A 26,795-nucleotide genomic window follows, 5' to 3' on the forward strand; every position below is an offset into this window, starting at 1 on the left:
ACACTTCTCTGCAAAGCAGCCCCCTGGCGCATACTGGAGGTTCCTGGTGGGCTAGTTGGCCCCAGGGACCCCCAGTATGCAAGGGGACTTAATCCCCCGACTTACGCGTTACGGGGCATGTTTGCACAGTGGTGACAGTAGGGGGCGGGGCTTGAGGCGACATGTGTGCAAACACGCCCTGTGGCGCGTTTTAGTTTGGGGAATATATTCCTCTTCAATCCAGAGGTCCCCTAGGGGCCAACTAGTTCAACAGGTACCTCCAGTAAGCGCCATGGAGCTGCGTTGAAGAGTGTTGTAAAAAGAGGGCGTGCCCTCTGAACACCTCTCTGTAACGCAGCTCCCTGGCGCATACTGGAGGTACCTGGTGGGCTAGTTGGCTCACAGGTGACCTCAGGATTGAAGAGGAATATATTCCCCAACCTAAAACGCTCCACAGGACGTGTTTGCACACATGTCACCTCAGGCCCTGCCCCCTTCCTTCACTATTGAGCGAAATATTCCTCTAAAATCAGCCAAATTACGAATTCTGACTTACTCACCTGTTATGACGAGAGTGGGCCACAAAGCGCCACCAAAGCTACACCACCAGCGGCACTGGGGCGGTCGGGTGCAAATCAGTGTCTAGCACCAAATGCCTTTTGAACAGAGGCTGCAGGCGTCAAAGGGGTTTTCGTGGAGAGGTCAGCCACTGATGCAGATGAGTTCAGGATCACCGAAGAGCCTTCACAGGATAGGTGAGTAACTCGAACTCTGGCCATGGGTGTCTGGCGCAGAGTGGTGTAGTGTCGCGGATCAGCATGGATCCGGAGACTGGTGTTTGTTTCTTAGCTGGACAAATCCGGTGGCAACGGGAGTCTTTGTGGAAGTCGGCACAGGCCCTTCGGGGTTCTTGAGGTTGCTGACTGCAGACCATGCCAATTTCTGGAAGCCGGGTCTCTGGAGAAGGAGACAGGCTGGTAGGGTTGGGGCCAAGTCAGTAGCCTTTGTCTCCTCTGCTGCATGGCTCTTAGGTTCTTATTCTTCTTAGGTTCTCATATCTGGGGAGCATGGTTCTGTGTTGCCCCTAAATAATAGATTTAGGGGCATTACAGGGGCAAGCAGGTTGAGACCAATGGGTCCCTTCCCTGGGGTATCTACAAGCCCCTCTTATGCCACCTTCCTGATTGGGGTAGTCCCCTCATCTTTAAGATGGAGAGGACTGAGATGTGTGCTTCACTTTGGCTCCCCCTCCTGAGGGATGTGCTTGGCAAAGGTGGGTACATCTCCCTTTGTCTCCAGGTTTTCCTGCTGCTTCTCCATCCCAAAGTGGGGTACAGAACCGGTGGGAGCCACTTGCTGATAGCAGAAGAGGCTGTAGGTAGTTAAACAAAGGTGGCAAGCTTTTGAAGTATCCCCTTTGTGGACCCTCTGCCCATGATGTGCTTTGTTTCAAGACCCAGACAGCAAAACCTGTCTGCGGTGGCAGGTGGTGGGTAGCCATTCAGGAGCCACACTAGGGTTGGTCGATTTTCAGGGGGCATTGCTAAGATGCCTCTGAGTGCATTTTACATTAAATACAACACTGGCATCATTGGGGGTTTATTATGCTGAGATGTTTGGTACCAAACTTCTCAGTCTTCAGTAAAACCATCAGGAGGGCTTCCGAGCCCCACACGCGCTTCTATCCATCGCAGACCCGCATCTCACATGCAATGTATGTTCTGTTTTTCTGTGCTGCTTCAATAAAAATGATTTAAACCTAAAACCATCATGGAGCTGTGGAGTTAATGCTGACAAACTCCTCGCCCATGTACTCAACTTTGCTGGCTTCACTGCACTTACAATGTCTATGAATGGCACAGACACTGTAAGGCATATTGCTCCTGCAGCTATGTCTCCCCTTTGGTATGGTGCTCCCTGCCTTTAAGGCTGTAAGGCCTGCTAGAGGAGTGACTTACCCGTGCCACAGGCAGTATTGGTGGGCATGGCACACAGGTATTTGTGCCCTGTTGACTCTTCAGTTTGGTCTGCACCAAAACATGCAGCCTGCAATGGCAGTGTGTGGGTGTTAAGGTGAGGGGTCTCTGAGGGTGGCATAATATATGCTACAGCCCTCGGAGGCCCGCTCTGGTCACAAGGACCTTGGTGACAGGGGTACCTTTTACAAGGGACGTACTTGTAACCCAGAGGTGTGGCAATTGTGGAGACAAAGGTACCATTTTGGGAAAGAACATAAGCCCTTGGTGTGAGAAAGTGGCTCTATATATACCGGAACAAAGTAAGGTACAGTGTGTATAGAGACCACAACCCCCAGAGGTATAACAGAGGTTAAAGTCAGGGCTGACCTTACTCTCCAAAGTGGTTGCTTGGTCGAGCAGTAAGGCAGTACCAGATGACAGTGTAAAGCATTTATTGTACACACTCAGTCAGCAAAAGGTTTCACACACTCAAGGACTGAACTCCAGGCCAATTGTTTTTATATCTAAAGATATAGTTGTTTTATTTTTAGAACCAACCGGTATCAAAATATACTTTTCTCAATATGCATGATCTCCGATAATTACTTTGCAGAAAGGTAATAAACTTTATAAATACAATAGGTACAGGGGTTGCAGTAGGCAACACAATTCTAAACACAATATAACATTGAGCTCAATGGGTTTTTCTACATAAATGGAGTGGATTACTTTATAGATTACTTTTGTAACTCCAGGACTTGATTCTAGATTCAGTCCTGGGGTCTAAGCTGAAAACAGTTTAGTAAAAACGTTTTGGTTATTGCAATAATTTTTAAAGAATATAAAGGTATTTTCAAAGTTGACACACACTTTTCAGTGAAAACCTAGCAATATTATCCCATTTAATGAAATTCAAGTCACAGGTAAAGTAGGTTCTCCTTACTTTTGTAATCCAGGACTGGACTCCTAGGTTCAGTACTGGGGTCTCTACCTAAGACAAGTAAGTATTTACGTTTTAGTAGTTGGTACGATTTTTAAGGAATATTTGTCATTTTCAAAAGTAGACACTTAGAAGAAATGTCAGAGAAAAACAGTCAATGGTTTCCTATGGGAGAAATTCAGGTTATGGTTAAGTACAGTTCTAATTACTTTTGCGGTTCAGTACTCGGCTGAGAGATACAGTACTGGCTCCTCTCCTGACTCCAGGTGAGTAATTCGAAATTTGTTACTCGGCTGATTTTATAGGAATATTTTAGAGTTTCAAAACTTCACACTTTGAAGATTTTTCGAGTCAAACCAGTCAATGTTATCTAATGGCAGAAAAGTGAGTTATCGGTTTCCAGGTGCGTACTCGACTGGTGAAGTCAAGGTTCTGGGCATAGACTCGGGGGTCTCCCAGGGTCAGGAAGTTACAGTAGTTACACCCTCAGCGGCACAGAGGCAGCCGGGTGCAGAGAGAGTAGGCCCAATGCAATCCAATGCAGGGTAGGGGGCCTTCGGTTGGTGGCTGCAAGCAAGCAGTCCACGCGGCTGTGGGAGCTGAGCTCCTGGTCACTTACTCATGGGAAGTGGGGAAGTACAGTAGGGTAGTAGTTGCACCTCCAGCGGCACTCAGGCGGCTCCCACTCAGGCGGTTGGGAGCAGGGTGCTTTTGAGCCGTCGGGCGCTCAATGTTAGCCAATAGGAAAGTTAAAGTGAACAAAGGCTCGGGTACGGAGATTATTCAGGTGCGACCACCACTTTGAGAGGTAAGGGATCTTGGAGAAGAAGTAGGTACCCCAAAGGAAGGCACAGGGGACTGTGGGGCATCGGGCGCAGGGGTGTCTTTTGGTGTCGGGAAAGCTTAACCTCAGCTGGTCGCGGTTGGGGGGTGGGTCCCTGGTTCTGAGGCTGCAGGCGTCGTCTGGGTCGTCGAGGAGGGTCTTTGGGCACTGAACCTTGGGTCCTAGTCGCCGGGGGGACGTCCTCGTGGTCTTGGATCACTCTGGCACGGGCCGGGCTTGGCGGGTGCAGAGTGGGCTGGATTCGCGGTTCATGGCTGGCACCAGGGGTAGTGTTGTTGGAGCAGAGCCTCTGCTCAGGGGAGTCCTAGTCTGTTAGAGGGTCAAGACAGTCAGGTCCTCCTGGTTGTCCAAGGTTGCTGTCCGCAGGAGTCGCCGGGATTAAGCAGGAGCAGGTTCCAGGATCGACAGGCCGGTAGGGCTGGGGCCAAGTCAGTTGGTGTCGTCCTGTTGTTAGTAGCTGCACGGCGGGTCATCTTCTTGATCTTCTTTCTTCTTTTCTTATCTGGATCTGAGGAAGGAGGTTTCGGGGTGCCCCTAAATACTGAATTTAGGGGCGTTACAGGTAAGGCAAGGGCAGGGACCAATAGGTCCCTGTCCTGGGGTGGGTACACCCACTAGCTTGCTCCTCTCCTTTGGGAGGGGGGCAGGAGCCTAACTGTGATTAGGCAGGGCTCCCCATCTTCAAGATGGCCAGAGCCCAGGGTCATGCTTCACCTTGCCTCTCCCTCCTGAGGGGTGAGGTTGGCACAGGCTGGCACGCTCCCCTTCCTGACGTAGGGTTTCCCGCCAGTCTGCCTGCCAAAGTGGGGGTCAGAACTGGTGGGGGACAGTTGCCGAGTACAGCAAGTGATCTGGAGAAGCTCACAAGGGCGGTAGGCCTTTGAAGCTTCCCCCTGCCCATCCTGGGGGAGGAGACCTAGCACCTCACCCAGGATGTGCATTGTTGCAGGCCCAGGAGAGTGAGGGGCTCTCTACCCAGGGGTCCAGCAACATGTCTGCTGTGTGGCAGCCTAGGCAGCCTCTCAGACCAGACGTGGATATTAGGTTAGGATTTCAGGGGACATCTTTAAGATGCCCTCTGGTGCATTTTACATTAAATATCACACTGGCATCAGTGTGGGTTAATGTGCTGAGAAGTTTGATATCAAACTTGTCAGTCTTCAGTGGAGCCATTATGGTGCTGGGGAGTTCGTAATGACAACCTCCCAGCACCATATACTCTTAATGGCATCACTGCACTTACAGTGCCCTGGAATGGCCCTGGGTACTGTAGGGGCACAGGGCTCATGCACCTGTGCCCACACCACTGGCATAGGGCACCCAGGTAGAGGGGTGACTGAGGTATGCCAGGGCAGTGGGTCTTGTGGGCATGACACACAGGGATGTGTGCCATGTAGACTCTTTGTTTAGTTCTGTACTTGGACACTCAGCCTGCAAAGGCAGTGTGTGGTTGTCAGGGTACAGGGCCCCTAAGGGTGGCACAATAAGTGCTGCAGCCCTTAGGGGTCTTCTCTGGTCACCATGCCTTGGGTACCATTTTTTTTTTTAATTTTCAAAAACCTTTATTTAGTTGCCAAACATGATACAAGGCGTACATCTCGCAACCCAGAGGGCCGAGAGCTGGTATTGTACTAATACATCCGAACATACTAGCAGGATTGAACACAGCCTTTTCGCCGACATCCCGGGGGCCCGGCGGCGCACAAGTTTATCACAGTGAATCAATATCCAATGAATCAGTGGCAGGCAACACAACGCTATCTTCTCTGTAACCCCTGAGCATTCCCCGCATAGCGTTACTTACAATTGTCCAGCCCAGCTCCCGCAAGTTGCTGACCAACACCCCCTACCTGTTCAAAGAAATATCTACTACCTACCCCAACAAACCCCCCACCCATTATTGTCAATAGTGTGCCTGTCTAAACTACGTCCCTGAATGGATTACCCGAGTGTCTCCCCAGACTACCGCCAAAAGGGGGGGGGGGGAGAAGGCGAGGGAGATGCTCCATGGAACCCCGGACTGCTACCTAATCCCCTCCCTCCTCTCAACTCAACCCTCCAACGCATTCTCTCATAAACACTACGCTTTCCTACAATCACATCACACCCTCTCCAACCCGGGACTAGTTACTATCTTCTGTGCACCCAACCCAGATCCTCCTCAGGCCCCGCTTCCTGGTTCCCCGTCGCCTCTAGCTCAGCCGAGCCCCCATCCCGTTCTCCGCTCTCCGCTCTCCTTGCCCTCGCATGTCTCGACATGTGTCCTATATAAGCTCCAGACGTTCTTGGGGCGACTCTTAGGGGGGAGCAGTTCACTATACACTTCCGATTGAGTGCAGCAGTACAACATATCTCTAGCCCATTTCTTCTTAGTGGGTAACGGTCCCCTCATCCAGCAGGTGGCGACGACCCGTCTGGCTATAAGTAGAGCCATATCCACCAGGCGCCGTAATGCCACTGGTAGTGGTTTCGAATATCCCAACAGTGCTAGCATCGGGGAGATGGCTATCTCTGCATTCAGTATTTGACTTATTTCTAAGAACACCTCCCCCCAAAATTTGTGGACCCCTGGGCAGTTCCATGCCATATGTAGAAAGTCGGCTATGTGTGCGTGGCAGCGTTCGCATTCCGGGGACTGTCTCAGACCGTACCTGTGCAGTCTCTCCGGTGTGTAATAGACTCGGTTCAAATATTTGAAATGCACTAATCTGTGCCTTCCATTCAACAAGAGCTTTTTCGTGCTGACGCAGCAATAGGTCCACATTTCATCGTCTATTTGCGTCTGTAGGTCATGCTGCCACTCTGCTCTGGCCTTGGAGGGTAGGAGTTGTTTGTGTCGTACTCCCAATTTGTTTAGTTTCGTTATTAGCTACCTAGGGTACCATTTACTAGGGGCTGATAGGTGGCCAGAGATGCCAATTGGGGTTTAGTTTCAACACAGTTTTAGGTAAGAAACACAGGCCCTGTGCACCTGGTTGGCAGGAGCCCAGGGCACACTCAGTCAAAGCACATCAGCAGTTCAGCAAAAAGTGGGGGCATACCAATGCAAGAAAGATGGCACTTTCTCACACTGGGTCCCTCATTAGCAGGGACCTAGGACACACTCCGTCAAATTGGCATCATGTATCTGGCAAAAAGTTGGGGTAACCATGCAAAAAGAGGCACTTTCCTACACAGGTGTTCCCTCCTCTCATTTTCATGCATTGATTTTGTAGTTGGTCCACCCGTTTCACTGTTTGGACTATTCGAATTTACCCCTCCTTGTCCCTGATTAGCCTTTTTCTTAGAAAAAGGCTCCTTTGTGTTAATTATGCTGTTGCTCCTATTCTTTCTTACGGCATGTGCTTTATAGGGGTGGGTAGAACTCGCAGAGTTTCACTCCAGAGTTACCTAAAAACTACGCGAGATTCAGCAGACTTCCAGAATGTTGACACTTTGTGCTGCTTGCACTTATTTTTAGCATTCAGAACTTGTTCCGTGCTTTAAAATCAACAGGAAAAACACCCTGCAGTGCACCGGAGGGCACTGCTTCTTTCTGCAGCTAGAGTAGATTTTCTACTAGAGCTGCAGCTGTCTCAACGCGAATGGTAGCGATATGCTGCGACCATCTGTGTTGAGAACTCTCGCTGTGAAGCATTTTAGCGTTGAAAATCGTGCCAGAGAACGCAAATTCTCGCTCGCCAAAGTAACTTTGGTGAGCTGCGCCATAGGCAAAACACTGCCACGCGGCGGTTGGAATTTTGCCAGAACTCTGCGTTTCTTGGAAAACCCCAAACTCTGCCGGCGAAGCAGAATTTTTCACCCAACCCATGTGCTTTACTTTCATTTTGCCCTATGTTTCAAGTGGGAATATAACTTAGGAGCAAGGTCAACAATTCCAAGAACTCAATCTGGGAGAAACTGAACTCACATACAAGAGAAACTGAAACAGTTGGTTAATTTATTTATTTTTTTAAAAGTTTTTTATTGTCATTCGTGCGAATATACACAGCAGTGTGCCTACAACCATATTTAGGCCGGCAGCGATACACAATCAGTAATGCAATAGGAAAGTCTTCAAAGATTAGTATAGGGGCAATCAACGGGAGCATCCATTAGCATAATAATACTGTACTAGGCAAAGATACGACAGTTCTTACAGCAAGCCTACCTGCAACTAAGTAATGGTCAGCGGGGGCACAGCATGTGGGACAGCACAAACATCAGGGTTAATACAACATTGAGGAGAGTCAGCACCGCAATCATCAGGCTCAATATACCACAGTCTCCCCTAGGAGGAACGGCGGCGCAGGGTCGGCGCATAGCCGTCAGTTAGATCTCCATACGGAGCAGCAATACAGTGCACAACGTCTAACAAGCGGAACCCTGAAAATTGATCCCACCTGCATGCTCACACCGGCACGCAGAAACGCCGGCCAGGAGAGGGGAGTCCTAACAACCAATATGGCAATGTCAGTGTGATCCCCCTACACCGCTCCCCCTCCGCCATCGCCCCACCCAGTGCATCTGTATCTATTCCGAGTCCGAAGCCACGGATAGGCCAGTAGCGTCGGCATCCTCCCACCCCCCCCCCCCTGTGATGTAGGTGTGAGAAGGTATGTCTGCAGAGGGCCCCAGATATCAGCAGGCCTGGAGCTGGGAGGCAGCAGTTCTACGAATATTCCATACTGTTCCTGACAATATAACATGTCTTGCACCCAATCTTTGAATTTCGGGGCCCGGCCCGACCCCACCTGCAAGCCAGATGTCTCCTCGCTAATAAAATCGCAACGTTCGTGAATTTCCGGATCGTCCGCGCTAACTGTGCGGTATAACCCAGTAGGAACAGCAGTGGATCCAAGTCCATAGTAACCCCTATCATGAGGGAGAGACCCTTGCAGACCTGTAACCAATATTCTTGGACTTGTGGACAGCCCCACGCCAAGTGGAAGAAATCCGCCCCCTCCTGTCCACACCTGTCACATCTATCCGAGTCCGCCAGGCCAAATCTGACCTTCTTGACCGGCGTGTAATAAAGCCTATGGAGGAATTTGTAATGTATCATTTTGAAGCGACAGCTAGACATCACAGTCCCGGATAGGTCACAACAATACTCCCATTGCTCCTCCGTGATCTCACTGCCAAGATCCAAGGACCAGTGCGCTCTAGCCGCACTCTCCACGACAGGCAGCTCCCTCCGGAGACATTTATAGATATTGGACACTAGATGTGCACCATACGCGCTATTCAACACAACCGCAAGCGGGGCAACACTGGGTGGTTCCTGGGGGTATTCAGGTAGCAAGGCTTTCAAGCCCTCTCGCAGCCGTATGTAATAGAACAATTCTAGGGGGTTGGGCGTAAATTCCCCAAAGAAACTATCACGAGACCGAAACACGCCAGTTTGGAATAGGTCGCCCCAAGTTAGTATCTTCAGCCGACGACACATTCGGCGGAATCCCGCTTCCTGAAAAAGCGCCATCCGTGGGTGATACGACAGTGGCAATCTGGCTGTGTATAATAATGAGGCGTGCAACCGCTTCCCAATTCTATGCCATGCATCCATTGTACACGTCACTGTATTAGTGTGCATTTCCAATTCCGATACGGGGGCATGAATCACCCCAGTCAATGGCAGTGGATGCGCTATCCAGTCCTCTGCTGCAACCTGAGGCATGAAAGGAGCGGGCTTTATCCAATAGTACAAGTAATGTGCCTGGGCACTCAAATAGTACACCTCGAAATCGGGGACATCGAAACCCCCCACATTGTAAGGTTGCGTCATAACAGCCCAGCGAAGTCGCGCCTGCTTGCCCCCCCACACCAGTCGTATAAGTTCAGAGCGTAAAGTTTTAAAAAAGAAGGCACCCGGGTGATAGGGAATATTGAGGAAGAGATAAAGGAAGCGCGGCAAAACCACCATCTTTATGAGGGAGACTCTAGCCACCATGGAGAGGGGCAGTGCAATCCATCGTGTCACCGAATCAGATAGTTTCGACACAGCTACACCATAGTTCATTCGCAGCGTATCTCCCCGATCTCTCGATATCTGTATCCCCAAGTAGCGCACTTCCGAGGTGCACCACTCCAGAGGATAGTCAAGCGGGAATTCCGACACAGCAGGTGTTAGGGGGAAGATCTGGGACTTTCCCCAGTTGATAGTGACGCCAGACAGGCCCCCAAAGGCGACAAACTCCCTCAGTAAGGTATTCAAGGTAGTCTGGGGGTCCTTGACGAACAGCGTGACATCCGCGTAGAGGGAAATAGAAAGTTGTCGCCGAAAGCAATTAAAGGCGCTGTCTTTGTGAAACTGGCGGATGCGGCAAGCCAGCGGCTCTATCGCGATGGCGAAGAGCAATGGGGAGAGGGGGCATCCCTGGCGGGTGCCCCTCGTGATAGTAAACGTATCAGACAGACAGCCGTTCGCAAGCACCCTCGCCGTCGGAGCAGTATATAACAACCGCACCCAGCTCACAAAAATCGGGGGAAACCCCATCCTCTGCAATACCGTGAACAAGAACTCCCACTATACGGAATCGAAGGCCTTCGATGCATCCAAAAAGATTGCAGCGAGAGGTATCCCGGGGCTTACTGTCTGTATCAGGGAGAAAAACGTACGGAGGTTGTGTGAGGTAGATCGCGTAGGGACGAATCCCGACTGATCGGGCAGAATAAGCGTGGTCATGAGCAAGGAGAGTCTCGTGGCGAGCACCTTGGCCAGGATCTTGGCATCGCAATTCAGGAGCGACAGCGGGCGATAAGAATCACAGTGCATAGCGGGTTTAACAGGCTTAAGTAAAGATGTGATTACCACCTCTCTCATAGAGCGCGGCAGCACTCCCACCTCCAAGGCATCCTCAAATACCTCCCGCAGAACCGGAGCCATGATATCCACATAGCATTTGTAAAATTCGGCGGGAAGCCCATCGTGGCCTGGTGCCTTCCCGTTGCTCAAGGACATGATGGCATCTCCTACCTCGTCCAGCTCAAGTGGCGCCCCTAGAAACTGTCTATGGGTATCGCTTATCCAGCAGAGCGCAATATCCCCCAGGAAGCCATCCAAATCCACGTCACCGCTCGCCCGAGACGTGTATAATTGTTCATAGTGCGTTTGGAGAGCGTTAAGTACGCCAGCTGAGTCTCTCCGTACCTCCCCATCAGGTGTTGTGAGTTCTAAAATAATGTTCGAGCCACGTGCCTCCCGTACTACCGTTGACAGCGCTCTTCCAGGCCTCCCCCTTCATTGTAGACGCGGGCCTTCCAATGCTTTCCCTTGAAGTGCACCTCCCTCTGCGCCTCAGCTACGTATTCTGATAGTTTTGCCCTGAATTCCTGCTGTACCCCCCCCCCCCCCAGCTCCCTGCACCACGCTCCTCTCAAGGGCCCCCAGGTCACCCTCCAACCTATGGAGTGTACGTTGTATGTCTCTGAGCACCCCGGAACTTTTAGCGATGCACCAACCCCTCACCGTAACGTTGAATGCCTCCCATACTGTTTCCACACTATCCACGGTATCCCTGTTACGGGGAAAGAACTCCTCAATATCGCCCCTAAGTTCCTCGCGGAAGACCGTGTCCACCAGAATGTTAGGGTGTAGTCGCCAAGGTGGGCGTGGTTTTCAAACCCGGGCATATCTAGGGTTAACAAAACCGGGCAGTGGTCAGAGTGTGTTCTGGGCAGGTGATGGGCATTCAGGACATATGGTGCTAAGTTCTTAGATACAAATATGTAATCAATTCTTGCCCAAGTACCCGTATAAGATGTGAAATGTGTGCCGTCACGTTGTTCAGGGTGCAGGTGTCTCCAGCCATCGACTAATCCTCCCTCTTCCACTATCCCATGAAGGGTATCTCTTGCCCTGGGATGATATGACGAACATCCATCAGCCCTATCCAACCTCAGGTTCAAAGCCACATTAAAATCTCCACCCCAGATAAGATAACTAGAGCCCACATCCATCACAGCTCCCCACAGTCCAGTGAAGAAATGAGGGTCATCAACATTAGGTGCATAACAATTGGCCATGGTAACTGTAACCCCACCCATCCTCCCCCACAGAATCACATACCTCCCCTCTCTATCTATGCGTTGACCCTGTAGCGTAAACGGGAGAGCACGATGTACAAGGATGGCCGTCCCCCTAGCATAAGAGGAATAATTTGAAAAGACCCTCACTCCCGCCCACCTTCCACCAAACATAGGGGCAGTTGACGGCGGGTTGTGAGTCTCCTGCAGCATGACCACCTGAACGTCATGCCTGTCCCAGTAGGCCATGAGCTGTCTACATTTACGCGCATCTTTAAGCCCTCGTACATTCCACGATATGAAATTACACTTGTTAACGTCCCCTGCGCCTATATAAGCCCAGTCGAACTAGCTGTATGACGCAAAAGTGCGCCACCAACAACATCAATGAAGCGTAATCATTTCTTCCGCTGCCGGCACTCCAACATACCATCACGTCTTTCCGCTCTTGTATATCACACTCAACTAACACACTCATCCCCCAAACATTCCCCCAGCCCCCCCCAACTTCCCACACAGGCCTCCCCAACTTGCCAGTGTCTCCTTCCCCCTTATCCCACCCCAAGCCCATCAGCAAACAGGGGTGGCAACCTACCCCATAACCGCAGTAACTACGCGTGTAGCAGCCGCTAAGCATTCGTGCAAATGTCGTACATTTCCCCTTGCAGGAACCTGTACCCCCACTCACAGCAGTCATCCAACAACATCCTCGGCGGAATAGCCGGAGTAGCGCCAGAGACACAGATTCCATGCAACAAGGACCTACAGCAGTAGAAGCCCGGTAGCGCGCTGTAGAATATAAGCCTGTGAAGCAGGAACCCAATCAAAAGCACAGCGGCAACACCAATAGTGAATGACAAGAGAACAAGCAAATGAGCCGGCCGCTCACGAGCACTTACACCCCCTCCCACCACCCACCTGAGCAACCCCAACCTGCCAGGACCCCTCACCCACCCCCCTCCCACAACGAACATTCCCAACCAAAACAGTAGCACCAATAAAAGCAAAGTGCATGGGGAATACCCTTCAGGGTGCAGTCTAGGGGCGCACAGAACCACCCCCCATGCCTCACCATTGGCCCGCATAGTTCAAGGAGGCGCGGCCCAGGCAACGGGGGGAGGGTGCCTGGAGTAATTAACCACCATAGTCCGAAACATGACCAGCGTCCACATGTTTTATGTGATAAGTAAAGAGGAGAAAATCCCAACTTGCAATTCTCCGCTGGGGGGGGAACAGCTAAGCAGAAGTCTGTGAGATATGACACCAGCACACGGCAGCCCCCCATGCGCACCCAGCAGACATCACAACCAAAGAACATGCAATATCACTCATCTTCATTGGCGCACTGGATCCCCTCCTGTCCCATTTCCACCGCGTCGGTCAGCAGCCCGCTCTCTCTTAAGCCGCTTCACGAAGTCCTCTGCCTGCTGTGGGTTAGTAAAGAAAAGTTGTTTCGCCTGATGTCACTCGCAATTTGGCAGGGTACAGTAGGGCGTAATCCACCTGGAGATCCCTGAGCTTCTTCTTCACATCCAGAAATTTACGCCTCTGCTCCTGTACCACAGGCGTGAAGTCCGGAAAAATGGTGAAGTTGACTCCGTCATAAGAGAGTGTGCGAGCCGCACGCAAGGCTGTGTCCCGGTCCCGATAGTTGAGGAGACGAGCGATTATCGGTCGCGGCGGCGTCCCAGTGGCCGGCCGCGGTCCAAGAGAGCGGTGCGCCCTCTCCACGATGAACTGCTTAGAGAAGGCTTCCTCACCGATCGCGCCGATGAGTATCTTCTCCACATAGGTTTCCATCCTACCCACGTTGGTCGTCTCCGGTACGCCAATCACGCGTATGTTATTGCGCCTACTTCTGGCCTCCAACTCCTCATTCTTCGCTGCGATTACCCGGAGGACATTATCCATCCGTGCCAGGCGAGTAGTATGGGCAGCAGCCGTATCGTCATGATCAGAAACGCGCTGTTCCACTGCTGTGAGCCGTTCCTCATGAATGTCCAGTTTTTGTACCACTGCATCCATTCGTGATGATAGCTTATCAACCTTGTCTACTATGGTCGCAAATCCTTGTCGCATTTCCTGCATCATTTGCTGGAAGTCAGGGGCAGCAGGTTGAATAGCAGAGTTAGGTACCGTAGAGGGAGAGCGGGATGCCCCCGCATCCTGTACAGCCCGGGAGTTTCTCTTGGATGCAGTGGAGTCAAAAGATAGTTTCGGTTGTTTGTTATCCGGCTTACCCGTGTCTAAATATCAGAAACAGTCGCGCCCAGTCTCCGGCACAGTGTCGCAGCTCAAAATCGTCCCGCAAGCTCCAGCCCAAGTAGGTGAAGGATTTCCCCCGCAGCCACGTAGCACTCACCCCCTGCAGGATGGCCAGCCGGAGGATTCAGCAGAAGAAGAGACGTCTCCCCGTAGCCGAGTTATGAAACCCAGGCCGCCATCAACAGTATAGGCAGCAGCAGACAAGGGTGCGAAGGAGAGCAGGCCAGCAGCACAGTTCAGGGACCCGTCCCCAGCACCAAATAGTATAGCGCCAGGAGCGCCGAAGTGCAGCCAATTTTAGGCAGTGTAGCCCCTCGCCGTCTTCGGTCATGCACCCAGGGGGGCGGCAGGCAGGTCTCTGCGGCAAGGGAGGAACACAGCAGGTAGCAAGGTTGCGGATGGTGGCACAGCTCCCAAAAGCACAGCCCGCAGCCCCACCACAGCTCCAGCCGCCACTCCGCCAGGCAGGAGACGTCAGCAGTGGGCCACCCACGGCCAGGAATGATCCCCACGAGGCCTCAGCACCCACAACCACTGTGATCGCCACTCACCATCGGGCTCTGCAGCTCAACACGGTATATCAGCAGCCCCGCAGCGCAGCAGGCAGAGTCCTTCTCGGGGCTCCAGGTCGGTCGGTCCCACAGGATGGCACAGGGCGGGATTAGGGCAGCAACGGCCCACCACGGCAACCAGGGGCACAAGCAGGCAGAGGAACAGCCCCGCCTCACCTGGGACACTCCGCAGTCGCAGTCATCATGGCCGTCAGGTCCGCCGGCGGTAGAAGGGCGTCGCAGGGCAATGCGGCAGCCGGGCAGGTCGATGCGTCCCCAAATATCCGGCAAGGATCACGAGCAGCTCACCTTACAATCCGGCGGCCGTCGCCGCTCGCCGCCAATAGCCGGGACACCCAGGTCAGAGGGGCTCACCCGGCAGCTCCGCAGCAGCGCGCTCAGGAGGGCCTAGTCGCCTTGTGGTGCGCCGCGGCCCCCAGCAACACAGCGAGCCGGCCGACAGATCCGGGCACTCCAGGCCACTGCACGGACGGAACTCCAGCCGTCTGTATCTCCGGGCAGGAGCGGCGGATTGCAGCAAAACTTCAGCCGATAACGCAATAAATCATCCCGCTTCGGTCATATGGACGCTGGCATCACAGACGGTGATTAAGGTAGTGTTGGACTTTGGCCCTTAGGGCAGGTTCACCCCTAGACTTTTTGCTTGAAATGGTGACCTGGAGATGGTGATTTTGGGATTCTGCGCACTTTCACTGTGTCCCAGTGGAAAGTGCGTGCGCACTCTGAGTGCATGTGCTGAGCTAGGCCTGCCCGCCCATAGGAATGCATGGGGAATGTATGTGTCCCTGGTAGTTCCTGATGCGTGGGGTGTACAGGCTTGAGTCTGGTATGTGTGAACTCGTGAGAGTGAATGCTGCGAGATGGTGTATGCAGCATGTATGTGTCTAGTAGCGAAGCGCCATTTCTAGACATGGCTGTACGTGTGCTGTGAGGGTGCTGGCGTGTGATTGGCTGGAGCTGGCTGGCATGCCAGGCTCCAGGAAGTCTGGATGGGTCTGCCCGGTGGTGAGTGGGAGATTAGCATGAGTGATGTGTGGGAGGAGTGTACCTGTGTCCTGGATGGGCTGGGTTTTCCCCACACAATGCTGGCTCCGCCCCCCTGTGGTGTGTCTAATGACCCAAGCCCTGCCAGTGAATAGAGAGGGTGGTTGAGGTAAACAGGGTACTCAAGAACCAGCTGCGACTGGTTCCGCCCCCACTCTACACCCTTGAACAAAGGAATGCACTGTATAAAAATGGGGCTGTGTCCCCACAGAAGTTGTTCTCTTCCAGGATCCTGAGGGGGCTGTTGCTGCTGCTGGGCCAGAGGACCGCCACTTGGGCTGTCTCCCTGCCTGGAGACCCAGTGTGCTGGCTCTGGGCCCAGCCTTGCCCCCCCTGCCTGCCCAAGGACTTGTTTGCTGGGGCTCTGTCCTTGCCCCTGGGAGCGCTTTATCCTGTTTGTAGCGCTAGGAGCGCGCTTTATGCCCTCTAGCGCTTGGAAGCGCTTCGTTTTTGATTATAGCGCTTGGAGCGCTGTGATTGTCTGTCTAGCGCTTGAGAGCGCTGAATTCGTCCTAGCGCTGCAGTTTGTGCTCACAAAGCGCTTGGGAGCGCTTTTGTCAGGCAGGTGCCCACCCTGCATTTTGCTGCTCTAGCGGCTGCCCACGCCGCATATTTGCGTGATTTATTTATCATCGGGAGCTCACCCCGTGTTTAAATCACCGCCGCAGCCCAGGAACCCTGCCAGGTCGCCGCGCTGCCGACGGCGACCCGGAAGTCCCGCCTCCATTTTACCAGCGCCGCGCTGCTATTGGCTGCAGCGCGACCCGGAAGTCAGGCAAGCCTTGGTGGGACGGCAGGAAGCAGACGGGAGCCCACCCCGCGCTCCTGCACCGGAGAGGAGAAGACCGGCCGACTCCTTCCCCCGCTTCCCCCGGTCTGGGGAAGCCAAGCTCCGACCGAGGGAGAGCCCCAGAGTGCCGCCAGGAGGCAGTAGGAGGAGCCCGCAGCAAAGAGGACGTCCCGGCTGCCTCACAGAGCCCCTGCAGCACGAGGAGTCCAGAGAGAGCCAACAGCCGGTGAGTGTGGCCACAGAGAGGGAGGGAGGGGCACCGGGACACAGTGTCCGCCCCCCTCCCCAGTAGCGCGCTCCCGTGCTCGCGGTGTGGAGCCTAGTGAAAGGCTCCCTGGGCATTGTTTGTACCCGAGTGGGACTCTGACGAAGTGGCCAGTTGGGCATCTCTGCTTCACGAGCCCCAGAGGCTCAGGGGGCATTTGCAAAGTTGAGTCCCCCGTGAGGGGCTCCACCAAGGCAGCATTTCGTGTGTAGAGCCCAGTGAGGCTCTGGAGGGCCACATTTATTTCTTAGGGCCCGGAGAGAGGCTCCAGGCGCCAAAGTGGTTGTGAAGGGCCCAGAGAGGCTCTTGAGCCCCCACTGTTGTTTTTGAGCCCTGGCAGGCTCAAACATTGTTGCACCAGTTACCCAGCACTTTGTGGGCAACTGCTACGTTTAGGACCCTGACTCTGGACACAGGGCGTCCTAGCCCCAGAGAGGCCAGTTGGCCTAGGGACAGTCACAGCTGGTGACTTACGTGAGTTTGGCGCAATTGTTATTGTTTATGCACCTCTGAATGTATTGTTTATGCGTCATGTGCCTTTACACCTCTGAATGAATGTTATGCATTGCATCATGTGTTTTCCTCTTACACCCCTACAGGTATTGTAATACATAGGTGGTTGTTTTCTCCCTAGTACAGGTGGTGCTAGTGAGGTCCTGGTTACCAGTAATTACTGGTTGTGTGCTATTTTGTGCTATATTCTATGTTCTAAGTGCTATTTCTGAAAGTGCTACTTCTGATTCCTGACAGTGGTCCAGGTGGCCCTGTCTTGTACATATCCCCTGTAAATTCTGCCCGTGCCTCTGGCACATTGTAAAGTGTGTGTTTTATCTAATGTGTTTTGGTGTAATACAAAGGCTATTTTTTATATAACCTTGTGTGGAGTTTCCTTTGTGGTGGGCCTTTGGTTGTTGTTGCTGGGGTGCGTGCGCAAATACTTAGCCTACATCGCCTCCAAGTTTAGCCTTGCTGCTCGCGCCACGTTACCTAGAGGGTGAGTAGGGGTTATCTTGGCGTGTAACTCCCTTGCCCTGACTTGGGGGTGGTGGTCTCTGACTGACTTTGGCGAAAGCCCTGGCCAGCCGGGGATCCCATTTCCAACAGGTAGGATAAAAGGATAATATTTCCAGGCAGCAAGAGCCTCACATATGTGCGGCCATATTGCCAGTGTGCCCTCTAGCGCCCCCGAAACAGTTGGTTAATTAAACCAAAAGATGAGCTTCCCAAACTTACAATTGCATGTAAAAATGTACAAATGTAGTATTACAATAATGCAATGCAAAATTTATGGAGGGTGATTCTGGCAGAAGAATTCCACACTCACCCTTTAAGTGGCAGAGTCTGTCAAGGGACTTTGCAAGAACACATTTGTCCAGTAAGTAGTGTCAAAAATTTTAATTTACCCCATAGACTAGCCTGAGGAAATAACTGTTGCCCACTTGGATGAGGTGTAAAAAAATGTCAAAAGAAATAGTGGGGGATTAGGTACCATAATTCTCAGATTCAATCTGTACATCTGCATGTTTGAACAGCGCTTAAAAGTTCGATATATCCAGTGGCTTTCTAAGAATGGTGGTTGTGTTGGTATGTCATAGTCATGGGATTTTGTTAAGCGCACAGATCACACGTGGATCTCAGAGCGCTGGCCAAGAAAAAAATCCTGGAAATGGAAGGAGAGACAACACTGGCATGAAGAAGAGAGATCAGAACAGCCTGATTTTAAAATTTCTCTGAAATTGTCTATGGTCGGTTTCCACATGTAGGTGTGGTGGGAGTGAATTCCACAGTGTGGGGGACTATGACTATGTTGCTATGTCACCACAAAGGGAAGCTTGTTCATTAATCTGCCAATGAATACCCTTTAATTTGTATTGCCTGCAAAGCATATGTTCTAACTATTGAAGCATTGGCTACCTGGCATCTTACTCTGCTCATGTGTTGTAGAATGCGTACCTTTATCGTCTGGGAAGGTTGGCAAAGCATATGACCACTGACCACTTGTGTGTGTTGTATCAGCTGGGTTACACTTTGTATGCATAGTCCAAGTAATGTTGGTATTTTGATATGCAAAGGACTTGGTACTGGTAATATATTTACAGGTTGTACAGTAATCACACTAAAAATGTATAATGACTGGTGCCAATCCCTAGATCAATGCAATGCAGCCATTCAGAGGAGGAATCTGAGCACTTGCCTTGACCAGATAGTCGCAAATATTTGACCTGTACTGAAAAGTTTTTTCCCCCTAAGCATCCCTCCAGAGAACTTAAGATAGAACTGTGTTTAGTAATAACCTATTTCAGTTAATTGCTCGAGGAAGGGTATTTTCAATCTCTGAAAGAGACCTGCTTGTTTTATTTTAGAAAGATAATTGCTGCTGTTTGTTGTTGCAGTTATCTTCCTTCTGTTAGTCCTTCTCCTTCTTTCTCTTCACACCTTTTTGGCACTGCTTGTTATTAAATAATTTCTCTCGCATCTCGTGCATTGTATCTTCATAGTCATTAGCTGCCTTGTCCTAGGTTTACTTTGTGCCATTACTGTACTGTCATTTGACTCTTCCATTTTATTCTCTGAGGAGAATGAAACAAGAATATGGCATATTGTTTGCTGACACTAACTCCCTTGTTTCTTACTACTAAATACATTCCTCTAGTTCAAATTTAAACCAGCGTTTGATTAATGTGCATTCTTTTTAGGTTCTTCGTGATTTTAATGTACTGAAAGACCTGGCATTTTCTGAGAATTAAATTTTTTTTGTTTACAGTGCACTTTCTTTAGCTTGTGTATTTTTCTTTCCAGTTTATAAATCGGTTGCTTAGTTCGTTACCTCTTTCTGCACCATCAGAAGATCAACTTGCTCTGCCAAAAGATGTTAAAACATTACAACGACACCTGTGTATTTCGCAACTAACTAGGGGGCTTGGTCTGTACCATGCTATGGATAAAGACCTCAAATTTGCTGCTGTCCGAGAACTGACTCTGCGATACCGTCATGGACTGGAATTTGGTGAGAAATTTTGAAGTTAATAAACTGAATCCTTCCTATTGGGTGCCTAGTTTTTGTCTTCTTTAATGTTTTTCGTAACAAATTCTAAAGCGCCTGTGATCCTACCCTGATTGACACATTTCCCTTAATTATTTAGGTGAAGCCCCTACCAAAACAAATATTGTATGGGTGGACCTTTTGAGGGTGTTTTATGTAAAAAATTTGAATAAAGCAAGCAAGAATAGTCGCAGTAGAAAGTGATGAGAGTTTGCTATCCGATCACATCCTACTGCTTAATGGGTAACAAGTGTACGTAATGGGTAAGAAAGAAACTTATTGAACATGCCATCGAAGCTGCCCATTTAACTTTACAGTTCTCATGTCCCGATGTTTCCAGTTTTGTGACGTTTTTGACATTGAGGTGTTTAGCATTTCTCTGTGCATCAATACCAGTGACTCAATCCAGCGTACTCGTGGGAACTGATCTTCTAGTCCTAGGATCTAGTTGAGCTACCTTCCCTTGCAAAAGTTTAATAAAGATATGAAACTTCAGTGGCAGCTTTCTCTGGCTTGCTTTTACCAACTTAAGATTGTCCATCAAATTCTGCCATGCTTCACGGCATCCAGATATATGCATACCTGAAGTTGATACTTTAGTGGCCTCATCACTAGGCTATAGGAATATACTATATCTCAGATACTCTCAGATGACTTGAAACCATAAGAGGCTGTACAGAATGCTGCAGCTGGCCAGGCAACCGTGGTGCGAACATTTCAGTCTGCTACTGGAGTACTGTTACAGTCTACCTATCTGTTCGTGGATTACTTGTTAGTTCCCTTGTACCAAACCTGGATCTATCTACAAAAGGTCTACAGTTACTTGAAAGATGAATTTTCTGGGATGTTGCTTCAAGCTCAGGACTTCCTCTTTCTGAAGATCAAGAATACTATAGCCAATTAAAAAGTAGATTCTCTTTCTCTGCCTTGACTCGTGCGACCTTGAACACACTATTGGTCAAGCTAAACTTAATCTTTGACCGGTTGAGCTCTAGGAAGCTGTTCAAAACATGGCATTTTGCTCCTGTTACCACCTTTAGATGCTGAGGCAAATGGTGCCTCTTTTCACTGTTCTCCCATCCAGACTGAAATTGCGATTGAATGGAGCGGACTTTTTACAGGATCCACTGATACTTTTTAGTGGAACAGCAGCACGAAAGCCCTGCTTGGGCAACAGTTATTTCTCATTGCTCACTGCTTCACCAGGCTTCCAGCTTAGGTTGGGCGAAGGGCACATGCCTTCAACTATTCCCAGCATTTGGCCTATTCTGCTGTTGGACTGGGCAGCCGTTACCCCATGGCAAACCCTTGGCGGTCCTTTCCCAGGAAAGATGTTGAGTACCACATAAACCTGACAACCATGTGTCCATCCTCCAACACCATATAAGTGACTGGTGCCCTGTACACTGTAATAAAATGATACTGTATGCTAAACATTTGACCGAGTGATGCTCCCTGTGACCGATGTTGCTTAAGTAGCTGCTCTAACATCTGCCAAAATGCTGTCTGTTGGAAGCTGGCTCTGTATATACTTTACCAAAATAAGTTATCCTGTGCACAGAGTCCAGCAGATCCCCAGAGGCTTAAGTAGATAATACTAAAAGATCTATTTATGGTAGTGTGGTTGAGCAGTTAGGCTTATCAGAGGGCAGTGTTGAGCATTTGTCGTACACACTCAGACAAAGTATTATACACACTCAAAGACTGAATTCAAAACCAATTTTTTTATTAAAAAAATATTACTTTATTTTATTTTAGAACCAAGTGGAACTCGGGTTTCAAGAATAGTAATGATACTTTGCAGTAAGAATTGTTTTGCTAGGCAGTAAAAATGCTTTACAGTCAGAGGAATACTTTTGTATTGTCAATCAAACAGTAGCACAAAGCAGTTGTGAAAGATAGAGTTGAATGCAATAGGAAAAAAGGCAATACAATCTTATGGAAGGAAAACAGTTATATGCATTAATAGGTAAGTGCACAACTTTCTCTTCAAGGTAGGTATTGCACCACCAGCATAACTGGGGTGGTTTGGTTTAGAGGTCAATGTGCCCAAAGTTAGTCAATGGAGACTGGGGGTACTGGACAAGGTGCCTATTGGAGGTAGGTAACTGAGATTTCAGGGCACAGCCCCAGGGTTAAGGTGAGCACAGAGGGGGCCACAAGGCAGCACCAAAGCTACAGCAGCACAGGTGTGACCAGGTGCAGGGTGCAAAATCAGCTTCGGGCTCCCAATGCTTTTCGGTGGGGAAACTTGGTCGCACAAAGAAGTTGCAGGCTCCATCTAGGAGGCTGGATGAAGGTGACCACCAGCTAGTCAGGTAAGTTGTAGGGTTGCTGGCCACCGTCGGCTGGGCTCCCCAAGGTTGGGGTGCTGAAGATGCAGGGGTGCCTTTTGTTGTCTAGTTTTCTTCACCGCAGCTGGTCAGATGACCCTTTGTGTGAAGGCTGCAGGCGACATTGTGGGGTGCAAGAGACGCTAGTCACAGATGGACAAAGTCTGGCTTGCTGGGGAGGCATCTCTGGATGACTAAGACCCTCTGACTTGGGCCCCTGGCGTCTGGTGCAGAGGGGGCAGTGGTCACGGATCCGCCTGGATCTGGATTCCTTGAAGATGGAGTTTTTCTTGACTTGGCAGCTGTCTTCTGAAGATCTGGTCTTGATTGAAGAGTGGCAGCCTTCTTGAGGTTCTTGGAAGTCTCTGGCCACAGTACAGTCATAGTCTTCTTCGCAGGGTCTTAGAGCAGCAAGATGGAGGATTGAGTTACCAGTATTTGATGTCTAAGCAAAATCTCCAGTACGAGAGAGTTCTATTTAATTACATAAATCACTATTCACGTCTGCCTGTTTGTTTTCCCTACTCAGATGCTGTGTATATTATCTACACCACTCGTCAATAATGTACACCAGTGAGACCTTCTGGTGTACCGGGATACTGGGCAAGGCCATCCACCAATTATTAGTGCTCCGTAAGAGCTGTTGTAGCGGCCATTCTAATAATAAACATAAAAAACTATAACAAACCCAATTGTCTTTGTGGAAGTCTTCACTGCACTTTAGTGAGGGGCCTGTGCATGGGTGCTCTTCCTTGCAACAGTCTGCCACCCTAATAAGAGATGGCCGGCCATGGTGGGGGACGGGAGTGTAATTAAAGTATTATACCACATTATGGCTTACCACCCATGTCTTTGGGTATGGTCTCCAGATTAGGGGCAAGTGTGGGGCCAGCCATGCATGCAGGACCAGGTGCGGACTCTGGAGAATGTAATGCAGAATATCCACATGTTTGAGACCCTGTGCTTGCTGAGTACTGCAAAGGACAACCCCCTACCCTCAACTCCACCCCCTTAATCATCAGTGGTACTCTGTTTCACAGTTCCCAAGTATCTCTGACCACAACTCTGCAATTAGGCGCCCAGAAACTCCCCAGGTTCTCTCTCGAATGAGGGCTTTCTCCTCTGCCCTAGCCCAGGTTGTAACATCTCATACCCAGGCCTCCAACCGTGGGCCCATTTCCAATTTCCATACGGGTGCTATGCGTCTTTTTGCCAGGGCTAAGTCCAAAAACCTGGAGTCCATTTTCTCCGTCTTAGGTCTCTGGAATAATCCCTGCAGACATACGTCCAACAAACTGAGTGGACGTCCCAGTATACGGGACAGCCTATTCATTACTTCTTCCCAAAAGGAGCGCAGTTTGGGGCAGCTGCAAGTCATGTGCTCAAATTCCCCATCCAGAACTGCACAGCTAGGACATGGTCATAGTCTTCCCCCATATATGGCTTGAAGTCTGAGGTTTTAAAGTAATGTGCAAATAATTGAATTGGGTTTTCATTTTCATTTCAGCCGCATTGCCAGATCACTCTGCACTTGCGGTCTGGCAATTCCAACAAAGCTCCCCACTTGGCACTTGGGGCCACAAGGGGATGTCTGGTAATTTCCAACAATGCTTTATAGAACCATTGCACTAAGTGCGGTGCATCACCCATGGTCAACAAAAGCAGAAAAAAGGTTCCTCCCTACCACAGGTCTCCAAACGATCTCGTTAGTGCTTCATAGGTCAGGAATTATCCTGGGAGCAACTCATAATGTGCCTATAAATCTTCCAACTGGAACAACGTTCCCAACTGAAAACAGTCACCCACTGTAAGCAGCCCAGGATCCGTCCACCCGTCAGCTGCTGGGCTCTATAGAACATAGTCAGGTCTCCATGTGGCAACCCCACTAATGGTAACAATGGGGTTTATAGCAGGCTCCCAAGTATTTGGCGCAAACATAGTTTCCAGCACTCCAGTAACACAGACAGAACTCAACCTTCTGGGCCATGAGCTTTTGCCAGTAATGCCTCCTGTAACTGGGCTGATTAAATATTACATTTCAAAATCAGGGACTCCCAAGCCCCTGTCATCAGGGGGATGTCTAAGAGTCTCTAGTGACACCCTATTGTTATTGTTATTGTTATGTTGGATTTATATCGCGCCAATCACCTGCAGGTCTCTAGGCGCTCGGAAATCGATGGAATTCATACAGTAACTACATACAGCACAAAGAGGTAGTGCAGCAGCCTACATTGCAGCCAGGACCTTCCCGAACAGCAATGTCTTTAGAGACTTTCTGAACCGCAGGAGATTCGCCTCTCTGCGTAGTCCCTCAGGCAGCTAATTCCATAGCTGAGGGACCAACACAGAGAAGGCTCTCCCTCCCTTAGTCACCAATTTGTACCGAGGGCAGATCAGCAACTGAGAATCAGAAGATCTAAGTGTTCTTTTTGGGCAGTACATTTCCAGACGGTCTCTAATATAAACAGGTGCATGGCCATAAATTGCCTTATGAGCCGTGCATATGTCGGCCACCATCCCATACCAGCTCTCTAAGTAAGCTATGTAACTGTATAAACCAGGACCCAAGGATTTTAACCGGGAGGATAGTGAAGCAATACAACAGTCGTGGTAATAAAACCATTTTAGATAAAGAAATTCGCACCATGATGGATCATTTTAGAAATCGCCAGAAAGAGATAAGGATTTTAGAGATCGAAGGGTGCCCTCCAAGTTCACCTCGCACAAATCGTCCAAGGAGTGGAACACTTGTATTCCTAGGCACTTAAACATGGTCGGGGACCAGCTCAGACTATGTGGCATGTGGTCCGACCTCTGGCTGCCAACCACCACAGGGAACAAGCAGGTCTTATCCTTATTTACTCGGAGACCCAAGTACAGTGTGAATTCCTCCAATAAGTCCATCTCGTGTTGTGCCCCAGCGAGCCGTTGCCTAAATAAAGTAGTAGGGCTTCTGCACATAATGATATAATATGTTCTGTACTGTCCGCCCTCACGACATTTCCTGGGTCTTCCCGCTGAAACAGTTCAGCCAATGGTTCTCTGGTGGGAGCGAGCAAAAGGGGTGACAGACTGCGTCCTTGTCTCGTGCCTCTATTTATAAAGTTTTATATAGCGCAAACAAGATCCCGAGGGATATCAGAGCGCTTTACAATATGATGGGAGGAAGGACAAAAAGCAATAACCACATCAAGTAGGAGGGAGAAAAAAAATAAACAAAAAAACAGGAATGCTCGCATATTACAGGACCGTTGCACCCAGGAGGGTAATGCAATAAACAGGTATGTGCGGGTATCAAGGGGAAGTTACAGTATGCAGTAAGGGGGAGCCGTATCAGATAAAAGTACAATGATTTAGTTTTCTTTATAGAGGTATTTAGTTTTCTGAAGATCAGGTGGCTGTCCGTGGATCTTATGTTGGGGGGTAAAGAGTTCCATTGTTTGGCTGCTTGAACAGAGAAGGATGTCCCACCCATGGTTTTTTAGGTCTCGGCTAGTAACGCGCTGAAAGCACGTTCTCGCCAGAAAACTATAGTCGGCGTCTCAGCAGTCTGAGAACGCCAAAGTGAGACAAGACCTGGCCGCGCGCAGCGTTTCCCCATAGGATAACGTTGTGCGCGCGGCCAGGTCTGGTCTCCACAGCATGCCAATGCAGACCGGATCGCGTCGCGCGCCTCTCTGAAATGCAGGGGTAGTCTGCAGAGGGGCGCGTGGCACTGCTAAGCGTCGAAGCTTGTTTGTGAAGGCAAGGTGGTGTTCCGTTTAATGAATTGCTTGTCGGACACGTATTCACATCGATAACGCGGCAGGCATTGGAAGGCGCTATTTACCTTACTCACAATGCAGCGAAAATAAAAGGGACACATATTCACATCGATAAGGCGGCAGGCATTTTCTGTCATTATTAATCACTGTCTTCACTGTTTGCACGTCACGTGTGCTCTTAAAAAAGTGTCAGCCCTCTTTTGTTTTCATGGCGAACCTTGTTTTGTGAGATAACGTGAGGGCACCTGGAAGGAGATGTGTTCATGGTAGGAACAAGAACATTGATGCTAGAGGCAATCCCGGCACCGTACTGAGGGCGCCGGTTCTGTCTGTCGGAAAAGTGTGGTTATTCTTGTGTACGCGTGAGTAGGTAAGGAGTGTCTGATACGCGAGGGCGCCTTGAAGAAGATGTTATCGAGCTAGGAAAGTGCAATGTGCAATGCGTTTCTGGGGACGACCCCAGCACCGTGCTTAGGATGCTTCTGTCCGGCAGTGCAGTGTGTGTCAGTGGGTGCTCTGTACTTGTGGGCAGCAGGGCTCCGGGATTCTGATAACACAGGCCGGGAGAGCTTTAAATGCGGCTCGCTCTCGGCTTCATGTTTTTTTCCGAGACATCTATTCACGAGCTGCAACTTCTAAAAGAGCAGCTGGGAATAATTGGACATAGAAGCGCATATGTGCCACGCTTTTTACTCTGTACATCTACAGAAGTGAAACGTGACATTGAATAACATTATTAGCTTTTTATCTTTGGGGGATAAGTAGAAAGAACTTGCTGCAGACAGCGAGGCACCACTTCATTGCCGCTCTCGCCGTAAGTATTCGAAAGCCAGATGCACACGCATGAGTAAGAAAGAAACCGAAACCTAGAAGCTGATAGAAAGTAACGTGAACTGTGAGCGGCCCAGGAGAGCAGACACATACACACGGGGGAGGAGAGGACAGGGCATCGCGGCCGATATTTTCAACCCTATTTGCGCCGCATCATTAATCC

At 50.1% G+C, this 26,795-nt stretch overlaps 1 protein-coding gene across 1 annotated transcript in view; it reads left to right on the plus strand.

Annotated features, from left to right (window-relative positions):
* The window catches only part of NAA25 (N-alpha-acetyltransferase 25, NatB auxiliary subunit), a 988,861-nt gene that overhangs the window by 451,986 nt on the left and 510,080 nt on the right, over positions 1 to 26,795 (plus strand). The window contains exon 12 of the mRNA XM_078667429.1: positions 19,461 to 19,668. Within this exon, the coding sequence (XP_078523555.1) occupies positions 19,461 to 19,668 (208 nt within the window). The remainder of the gene's footprint in view (positions 1 to 19,460; positions 19,669 to 26,795) is intronic.

This window comes from Lissotriton helveticus, chromosome 11, assembly GCF_964261635.1.
Source record: "Lissotriton helveticus chromosome 11, aLisHel1.1, whole genome shotgun sequence".
NCBI classification, from domain to species: Eukaryota; Metazoa; Chordata; class Amphibia; order Caudata; family Salamandridae; genus Lissotriton; species Lissotriton helveticus.